Source organism: Trematomus bernacchii, unplaced genomic scaffold (assembly GCF_902827165.1).
Source record: "Trematomus bernacchii unplaced genomic scaffold, fTreBer1.1, whole genome shotgun sequence".
Classification (NCBI taxonomy): Eukaryota; Metazoa; Chordata; class Actinopteri; order Perciformes; family Nototheniidae; genus Trematomus; species Trematomus bernacchii.
The window spans coordinates 508,853-519,800 of NW_022987680.1; the positions used below are offsets into that span (position 1 = coordinate 508,853).

General features: G+C 41.1%; 1 protein-coding gene across 1 annotated transcript; it reads right to left on the minus strand.

Moving 5' to 3' along the window:
* Positions 1-1,726: 1,726 nt before the first annotated feature.
* Positions 1,727-2,839, minus strand: LOC117487646 (protein ALP1-like). Its single transcript, XM_034136283.1, has 2 exons — positions 2,809-2,839; positions 1,727-2,674 (listed from the first exon to the last, which is right to left on the minus strand). Exon 2 carries the CDS (start codon positions 2,501-2,503, stop codon positions 1,868-1,870), a length of 636 nt encoding a protein of 211 aa, XP_033992174.1. The 5' UTR covers positions 2,504-2,674; positions 2,809-2,839; the 3' UTR covers positions 1,727-1,867.
* Positions 2,840-10,948: the final 8,109 nt, after the last annotated feature.

Here is a 10,948-nt window from a genome sequence, read left to right on the forward strand (position 1 = left end):
TAGAATGACTCCGGCGAAGCGCAGGATGCTGCAGGATTTGCGGGATGAGTCCATCGCCGACCAATCACAAACATTGCTGCATGGTATCACCAACACTCTGGCACACTTGGCCCCGAGTAGAGTGAATGACGTATTCACGGCCCATGCCCAAGTGTTTGAGCACAGACATTTTTTTTTCTGTATTGCCTAGCCTTTTTATTGTATTGTATTTTTGTAGATAGTTTACTTTTTGTATTATATTGTTGGATAATAAACCACTTTCTACCTAAACTGCAAAGCTTTATTTTGTACCTTCATACTACAGCCATTACATAACACAACATAGAATGATTTATTTCTGCTTCAGAGAGCTGAAGTGGAGGAGCTGATTTAAATTACATCATATACTGCTGGGTAGCTTAGGAAATTCACCATGGGATCAATAACATTTTATCTTAACCTATAATAATACATGATAAAATATGTCTTGATTACATTTTGTAGTGTTCAGAATCTTCAAAGTTAAGTGAGCAGCATAAAGTACACTGAATGGGAGTGGAGCAGGGCCTTAAAGTTGCAGGATTAGTCTCAAGTACTTCAACATTGTCCTTAAGTACAGTGTCTAAGTACATCACATACTGTCTACCGCTGTTCTTTGTTCAAGATTGAAATGTAAATATCCAAGACGGTTTTCTGCCCCTCTATTCACATGTAGCCTTTCAGACGTGATGGTTTCTTCATCATCAAACTGTTGTGGAGCATAAGTATGAAGTTGCAGGATTAAGACTCAAGTACTTCAAGATTGTCCTTAAGTACAGTATCTAAGTACATGACATACTGTCTACCGCAGTTCATTTGAACTTCAATGCTGACATTTCGGATGATAACTCTCGGGTGGGCAAATGTTTACTGTATTTTTTTTGACGATAATATTCTCATACTGTCATGTAAATCTCTAATACCTGATAAAAGCTTTACATATATTAGTGAAGCATGGCATACTGTATAATGGCTTGATCACTGTATATGCACAGCTGATGCACACGCTTCTCTTGACAACATTGACTTTTGATATGAGTTGGCCACTACAGATCACATTCCTTTTGTATTGACCATGTTGGATAGGCTGGAAAGGTATATTACCACAGCTGACAACCAGTTTGGTTTTAAAAGAAAACACGGCACAGATGTGTATTTCTGCTTTAAAATACATTATAGCAAAATATAGAAGCCATAATTCATAAGACTATGCAGGTGAATAGTATAGTGTGTCTGCACTTTATTTGCTCATTTTCATCATTCATGTATTTTATATTCTACTAAACTGAATCAAACCATAAACAAGGTGGGCTGTTGGGATTACAATATCGATATATTGATATAATATATCTGCATTATTTTATCCCACTTTATGCTTTGCTGCTTGTTTTACACAGATTTTATGTCTTATTTTTTACTGATGTGAAGCACTTTGAACTGCAATCCCCTGTATGAAAGGTGATATACAAATACAGTTATTATTATTATTCAGATGGATGTTTCTGCCCCTCTGTTCATTCTCCCATTCTCCTCCTCAATCTGCCTAGAACTATTTTAATGTTGTAGCTGTTACTATAACCAATACTAATGCTAGGGCTGCAACTGACAGTTATGTAGGCACATAGTTATTGTTTCTTATCGCTGTGTGATTAAAAGAATAAACACAAATAGCAGGATAGGCAATGCAAACATTTATTTTGTACCTTCAGACACACACAACATCAGAATGAGCTATTATCAACAGAGAACCCAAATCTGCTTTCAAAGAATAGACTTTCACAAAGCTGGAGGATAATATCACAACACAACCCCTTTATGAGCCAAACCACCATGGGAGAAAAAGATGGTACTATATCTTATCCCACTGAAAAGGCACTGCACCAATACCGTTAAAATATTGGCACAGTTCATCCCTGTGCTGCTTGGCTCGAGCTGAGTTATTGGTGGTGGGTGGCAGGGTGGCTTGCCGTAGGTCAGGGTCTTGTCTCCAGCTTCCTGGGACAGTTTCATGATCGGGTCCTTCCTGGTCAACAACTCCCGCCATGTATGCGCTACAGCTCTCTGTGCGCAGGAAGTTGTGCAGAGCACAGCCAGCCAAAACAATGGCCTCCACTGTGGCAGTGTCTTGAATGTTTATGGTGGTTAGGAAGACCCGAAAACGGTTGGCTAGGATGCCAAAGGCATTTTCTACCACCCTCCGAGCCCGCGACAGCCTGTAGTTGAAGATGCGTTCCTTTACAGCTAGCCTGCGGTTCGGATAGGGCTTCATGAGGTACTCTTTCAGGGGAAATGCCTCATCTGCCACAATGTGGTAACAAACCACCTCGTCAGAAGCAGGAAGTGGTGCAGGTGCAGGGATGTTGCATGTCCTATTCTCCAAGGCATCCTGCAGTGAGCATCCACCAAACACACCACCATCTGAAATCCTCCCATTACAACCTACATCGACATACAAGAACTTATAGTTGCTGTCGACCAGTGCCATTAGCACAATGGAAAATGTATGTTTGTAGTTGTAGTAGTAGGTTGATCCAGTTCTTGGAGGGGGGCGGATGTTGATGTGTTTCCCATCCAGGGCACCTAGGCAGTTTGGGAAGTTCCACTGAGCCTGGAATCCATCAGCTACTTGCTGCCACTCTTCCACTGTGTCTGGGCACTGAAAAACAAAACATATATTTTTTAAGAGCCATGTTTCATATGGCAAACCAAACATTTGCTGTTCAAATGCCTACAGACCTCACTGTATTACATACCGTTTGCACAGTAAAACTAGTAAGTATCCACACATACCTTCAGGTATTTCTCTTTTAAAACCTCGTAGATGGCTCTACAGGTCTCTGGAACGAATTGCCGGATGGTTGACACTCCCACTCTGAACTGGTAGGAAAGGCTCCTGAAGCTTTCCCCTGCAAATATTAACAAACACATAACTGAGTTATCTACACAAGCAGCTGAACAAAACACTCATTAGCTACAAAACTACAGGTTATAGTTTACAAGATAGTTGATTACTTTAAGTACTATGAAGATTCAGACAAATGATACAACATATAATAATGAAATATTTTAACATGCATTATTATAGAAAGATGATAACGCTTTATTGATCCCTTGGTAATTTCTCAAGCAACCAAGCAGTACTTTGGTACTTTGGCTTTGTACTTACACTAGTACATCTACATTACACTGCGGTATTACTACTAAAGCACAATATACAATAATATACAAGGTGCTGGCTGCAATTTCAAATATAGCAACATCTTTAGCTTGCATACCTGTTGCCAAAAATCGCAGCGTAACCATCAAACGTGTCCCCACGGAGATGCAATCCCGGTAGTTCGTGTTTTCCCTCTGGATGATTGGAGTGAGGAGTTCCTCCAACATGTGGAACTGAACAGGAAAAAGCCGAGCAAAATTTCGGAAATCTGGCTTTTTATGTGACTACAGCTCTCGACACAGGTTCGGGAAAGCCCCATGAGCCTCTCGCTGCAGTATCCACGATTTCACCCATTTAGTGCGGTTTCTCGTAATTCGTCGCTTCTGCCTCTTGAGATACTGTTTCTTGATAATGTGTTGCACAAGCAACACTCCAATGGCTGATATCCCCAGTGCCGCACGATACATGTTTTCAATGGACAAGACTGAAAATGGAACACACCCGCTATTTGCTGTTTGTTTATATCACAGTCTGTTCTTCTTCTCTTTCTTCCGGTTGTTGCCTATTTTGAATGACGAATACACACTACCACCGCCTGCTGGTAAGGGCACTTATTGCCACTCACGCATGCGCAGTTCGTACGTGCTCGGCTGAAGTAAAGCGGTGTATTTCAGTGCGACACACGGCCTAGACGCAGGAGAACTCGTCGATGGATCTGTCGGTGTTGGATGTCGGCGAGTTCTCTGGTGACTGCCTGGTGTGTCAGGGCCAACACGTAGGTTTCTGTAGGGTTCATGGCAGACGGATGCAGTTGTTCTCAGGAGGATATATAATAAAGGTGTGTTAGCTGCTGAGCCTATTTAGTGTGCATACAACACACCTGGCACAGTTTATTCATTTCACACGTAGCGTAGCGCGTGCATGTCGTCGTCCAATCCTTTTCTCAATCCTTCTTAACCGCCTTCGCTTCCGAATCAGCATTGCTATTGCATTTGACTGGTCGACGATCTGTATTTCTGTTTGCTTAAATAACTCAGACGAAGCTCATGTCTGAGGTCGGAAGGTAAACAGACGCCTCATTTACAGCAAGTGGGCGCGGGAGGTTTTTCTTCTTCTTTTTCTCTCGGTTTTTTGGCGGATTGCAACTTTAAGGTGCATACCGCCACCTACTGTACTCGCCGTGAAGTTGTTTGTGGCCTGCCAGTAAACCCAAAGCAGAAGAAGAAGAAGTGACGTCAGCGGTTCATTTGCCTAATCCACTCCCAGGAACTCATTTTGGTGTGAACGCGATCTGCTTTAGTTCATCAGAACTAAAAGAGCTCTCATGAACTAAAGTTCTCATGAACTATTGTGGGAAAAGTACTTGGTGTGAACGTGCCTATTGTTACACACAATGTCACTGTGTCATCATTATAAGGACCAGCAAATTCAACACGAAAAGTGCAGAGGAAAAGGAATGCTTTCATTCAAATTAAGTGATACATATGCAAATAAATACAGAATATAATCATGTACATTGCAAACAATAAAAATAAAATAAATGTGCATGTGATTTAAGACAAAAACATCTATACAAGAAGAATAGATCCCTGTCTAAATTGCACACAGATGTGTCATGTACATTTACACAGTCATTAATGTATGTTGCTAATGTCTTCTGGGTAAATATTAAAAAGCAGCCCTCAAAGTAACAGAGGACCTTTTTGGAACGAACAAAGAAGGAAACACATAATTTGCTTTATTAAAACATTTGTGAAGACAATAGTTGATGGCGGTTTGGTTTACTGAACAGGTGGTGGGCACATTAATACACTGGATCAATAAGCTGTTTAACATTATATTATACAGGCCTTAGAGGGCAGGGTTATAAAGGCTTGGGTAGGGGAGTGGTCTATACTTGATTGATAGCCTGGTGATCCAGGTAAAGAGGAGATTTTCAACAATGTGACTGTGTGTGACTTGCGTTCCAGATTGACTACACCCTGTCTGTCTGTATGTATGTATGTCTGTGTCATTGATGATGTATTAAGAACTGCAGGTCTGTGTGTCAGTCTAACACAGGGTGGGGTTACGCCACACACACACACACACACACACACACACACACACACACACACACACACACACACACACACACACACACACACACACACACACACACACACACACACACACACACACACACACACACACACGTTTTCAGAGGTGGGAGGTAACTAAGTTTATTCACTCAAGTAATGTACTTAAGTACAATTTTGAGATACTTGTACTTTACTTGAGTATTTCCATTTATGCTAGTTTGCAAAAAAGGAAAATTGAGAGGTAAATCATGTACTTTTAGTCCACTACACTTAAATAAGACTTACGTTACACCTGGAATAAATTCACAAGCTACCCTGCAGTATACACTTTAATGCATCAATAATTACACTGAACAAAAATATAAACGCAACACTTTTGTTTTTGCTCGCATTGTTCATGAGCTGAAATCAAAGAACTGAGACTTTTTCTATGAACACAAAAGGCCTATTTCTCTCAATTATTGTTCACAAATGTGTCTTAATCTGTGTTAGTGAGCACTTCTACTTTGATGAGATAATCCATCCACCTCACAGGTGTTCAACATGCTGATCAGACAGCATGATTACTGCACAGGTGTGCCTTAGGCTGCTCACAGTAAAAGGCCACTTTAAAATGTGCACTTTTGTCACATAGCACAACCCCACAGATGTCGCAAGTTTTGAGGCAGCGTGCAATTGGCATGCTGACTGCAGGAATGTCCACCAGAGCTGTCGCCTGTGAACTGAATGTTCATTTCTCTAACTTAAGCCGTCTCCAAAGGCGCTTCAGAGAATTTGGCAGTACATCCAACCGGCCTCACAACAGTAGACCACATGTAACCACAGCAGCCCAGGACCTCCACATCTGGCATCTTCACCTGCAAGATCGTCTGAGACCCTCGGACAGCTGATGTAACAAGCGGTTTGCATAACAAAATAATTTTTGCTCAAACTGAGCATTTTGAATGCACAGAGATAGCGTGAGGAGATCCTGAGGCCCATTGTTGTGCCGTTCATCCTCCACCATCACCTCATGTTGCAGCAGGATGATGCATGGCCCCATTTTGCAAGGATCTGTACACAATTCCTGGCAGCTGAAAACATCCCAGTTGTTGCATGGCCTGCTTCCTCACCGGACATGTGACAACGTGTTCCAGTTCCTGCCAGGGTGTAGTTGAAAGCATGGAGGCCGGGCCCAGGCTGGTAGACTGGCCTTGCGTCTCTTAACACAGGGGTTCCCAAACTTTCCAGCCCGCGACCCCCAAAATCACAGTGGCGACCCCTGTCAACGGGGGGGGGGGGGGGTTAGGGTCATTATTTTAATTTTCCGCACTCTCGCGGGAATATCTCCGCAATGGAGCGAGCTTAAGTTTCGATTGCATGATATAGCCCAGCGCAACACCTTCGTCACACATGTTGCCACTTGTTTGTAACATTTTCAGGCGATTTGTAATCTGTTCTAGAAAAACGATGTGTTTTTTAGGATTTCAAGAAGCATATAAAACATTTATCCATGCTGAAAGTAGATTTAGGAGTGAGATAAAGATTATAATATATGCATCCAATGAAGCATTGCATGAAGTCTGTTGATGATCAGAGGCTGTTGTTGAGGCTGCATAAACGTTTTTTTATTTTTGTTTTGTAGGCAGACCATGCAGGCCAGCCCGATGGTCACCAAGGTTCATGTTTTAATAGCATTTTTACAAAAAAAGCCCAGGCGAGCCTATCATGTGAAAAAAGGGCTTACCCCTAGATTCCACCAGGTCCGTCTGCGCCGCGTTGCGGTTTTGGTCCGGCCTCCTCCGGCGTCATACCCTACCAGGCGCGTTTCAGAAGCATTTCAGAAGCATTTCAGAAGCGGAGCGTCTTGCCTGCCGGCTCGCAGTTTTTGTTGATTTGGGCATATTTCCTGGACAGGCTACTTTGTACAGACAAAGTTAATAATAATTGTAATATTCCAGTTATAAACGACATGAATCAAAGATGTGTTGCTGTATTTTAGTGGTAAAAAAATGCATTCATCATCATAATTATTCTATATATATAATTTACACAGTGCCTGTAAACCGGAGGAGAACGCTGGCATTTCTCCTCCTACTTGAAAGACTACGGAGGGATAGGGTCTGCAAAATTAGTTTGTGTGTGTGTATATATATATATATATATATATATATATATATACATATGCTATATATGCTCTGAAGGTTCCACTTCCTGCCTGCCCGACCTTACGTTACGGCTGCGCCGCGACAAAAATAGGATTCGATCCTAATTTTAGAGGAGCCCTGCGCCGAGCCGCTTCTGAGCCGTAACGCGCAGCGTGTGGTGGAATAGCACCCATTGACTAGAGTGGCCGCGATCGCCGTGAGCACCGTGGCGCAGCCGTAATGCGCCCGTAACGCGCCCGTAACGCGCCCGTAACGCGCCCGTAACGCGCCGCAGACGGACCCGGTGGAATCTAGGGCTTAGACCTCAGAGAGTTAAACTTGGGCCGACCATAGTTTTACTGTATTTTGTTTTGAAAATCCAAAGTTGAGGTTTGTGTCGTACTACATGCAGTGTATTTTGCATACCTCTCAGTAGCTAACGATCTGTGAGTCTGTTGACTCGGACATAAACTCCGTAATAAATGTAGTTTACATTGCATAAGAAGTGTAAAACCTGTGAGCATTTTAAATCTTATTTGAACTAAATGCTTATATAAATAGTTGTATTTGTATTGTTGACTTAATGTGTGAACGAGGCGATGTAGAGAAGTTTATGAGGGGCCGTACAGGCCGTAATTCATACTGGTCCTCTCACGCACATACATTCTCCTTTTACATACATACATTTTAACTCTCACACACGTATATATTCACACTCACACATTCTGCTCTCATATCATCATATTTCAATGCACACATTCATACATTGTCACTCACACATTTATACGTTTTTCACTCACACATTTTTAGATTTTGTTCTCATATTCATATATTTTAATGCTCATATTTATACATTTTGCTCTCATGCGCAAAATAAATAAATAATATATGCATGTATGAAGACAATATATGTATGCAAGAGAAGAATGTATGTATGTATGAAGACAATATATGTATGCAAGAGAAGAATGTATGTATGTGTGAAGACAATATATGTATGCAAGAGAAGAATACATGTATGTATGAAGACAATATATGTATGCAAGAGAAGTATACATGTATGTGTGAGAGACAGTGGCGAGCCGTGAGCTTTATACCTAGGCCCTCTGACCCCCACACCTTCCCTCGAAAAAAAAGAAAAAAAGAGTTATTACGTCACAGCGTATACTTCAGCGGAATATCAAAACAACGGCCCAGGGTGCAAAACGCATCAATGACAGCGACCCTCTACCACACAAAACAACACCTGTGAACCCAATTTGTGTTCTTTGACATTGAAAATGATATTGCATTGTGTTTGTTACTTTCGTTGCAGTTGTATGTCTTAAGTGTAATTTGGCATGCTTTTATTTTGAAGGCGAGTTCACGCTGTTGACAGGAAGTTGTTGTTGCTATGGAAACAAGAAAAGTTTCACAGCGGGCGGAACTTGTCATCTAGTCCGCGATAATAAAACCCACCCATTTAGAGGGAAGATATGATTGGTCAATTGTACTGTCATTTGACATTACTCTCTCGTTCAGTTACTATAGCGGGCCCTCTGTGAATCGCAGAGAGGGCCAGGTGAGCTTCAGTAGTATTACAAATGCCCCTTCAATCACATTAGTATGCATAAAAAGTGACAGGTCACACCTGCCTCATCAGTACTACTACTTATGCTAAGTCCCGCCCCCTAATTATGTTAATGAGCCCCTTTGTTCGAGGTGTTATCACATGTAGGTGTGATATTCCCCCATTGTAGTAGATCCTTTGTTGTGTAATCTAATTAGCCTTTGATGTCTGATCCCTTTGTTGTCTATCCTTTGATGTGAGGGGTGAGGTGTTTGTGACATGTAGGTGTGATATTCCCTGTTGTAGTAGATCCTTTGTTGTATAATCTAATTAGCCTTTGATGTCTGCCCCCTTTGTTGTCTAATCTAATTACCCTTTGATGTCTATCCTTTGATGTGAGGGGTGAGGTGTTTGTAACATGTAGGTGTGAACTCCCCATTGTAGTAGATCCTTTGTTGTCTAATCTAATTAGACCCTTTGATGTCTGTCCTTTGATGTAAGGTGGGAGGTGTTATAACATGTAGGTGTGTGTGTGTACCGGTGTGTTATAAGCCTTTGATGTCAATCTAATTAGCCCTTTGATGTATGTCCTTTGATCAGTGTTTGTAATTAGTGTTAAGGTAGTCTCTTTGAAGTTGTGTGAGACTGTCTCGCACCCCGTCCTCCTCTCACCTCTACCCCCTCTCACCCCTTCCCCCTTCCTTTTGCTGTGATGTCAGAAGATAGAGGTGGAGGGTGGAGTTAGATGAAAAATAAATCCGTGCAAACTAGATAAAAAGCCACTCACCAAGTCACCTAAACTTTCAAAAACGAAAATGGCAAAGAGACGCATCGATATGGGTTTAATCAGCGAGACGCCTGTGACAACTTACCGCCATCCGTCGGGAGCGCCAGTCAAGAAACGGGTGCAGTATCTGTGCCGGGTTCAGACCCTCCGTCTAAGGCTCTTCATGAAAAATGGAGTCTGGATGTGTGAGACTGTCTCCCCTCACACCCCCTAACACCCCATCCCCTCCCCCCTGCCTGTCACCTCCTGATTTTCCTATCAGCCGTTAATTCTCATTCACTAAGTCACCTAAAACTTTTATTGTCCTCTCTAAATTAGATTAGTTTTTTAATATGATTTGTGTTAACTAAGGATGTTCTCTTAAGTTGTATGGCTTGTGAACTAATGTTTAATTACTTTATTAACTACAGCAAAGTCTCTCTGAGAGGAAAATAATAATTTAAAATATGTTAATGACCCCCTGATATTGTATTTTGTAATGTTTAATTACTTCACACAACTATTAATGAATCCCTATATGAAGTTACATGAGGCTACATTTACTTGGGTTGAGCCCTGGATGATGAAAATAATCTAAGTGTCATGTTAGGGGGGCATTACGGAACTCAGGAGTCCGCCCTTTGAGGTGTTGTTAACATTAATGCTTTTGTTTTTGTTACTAAGATACTTTTTAGATACACTTTTGAAGTGAGCAACACTTTACAACTGGTAGAAAGTTAAGTACTTTGTATGGAATTGGGTTTTCTTTAGAGCTGTTTTCAGTGAGACAATGCAGTTTTCTGATCATTTTAAGTTTTCAAGTTTCAAGGCTTTATGGCATATGCCCATTAGCTACAGTGTAGATATGTCAATGAAAAACATAGGTCACAGGCTCCTCCAACAGTGCACATAAAACAGATAAAATACTGCAATAGAATGTTTTGATATGACAGATTTGTGCGTAATTCTCTCATAAAGGAACTGTAAGATACACGTTTATGTATGGAAAACTTCATAACTTGGTAAAATATTCATTCATTTGTAACGAATTGAGTTTTCTTCAAGAATCAAACTCTAATGGAGAGTTTATGATTTTTAACACTGTTTCGATGAAACAATGCAGTTTTTGATAACTTGACTTGACTAACATTACTTTTTTTAAATATATGTTTTTAGATGCTTTACTTTTGATTTCTTTCATGTTATTTTAACACATTACTTTTTTCATATTTTTCAACATACTGTGATATT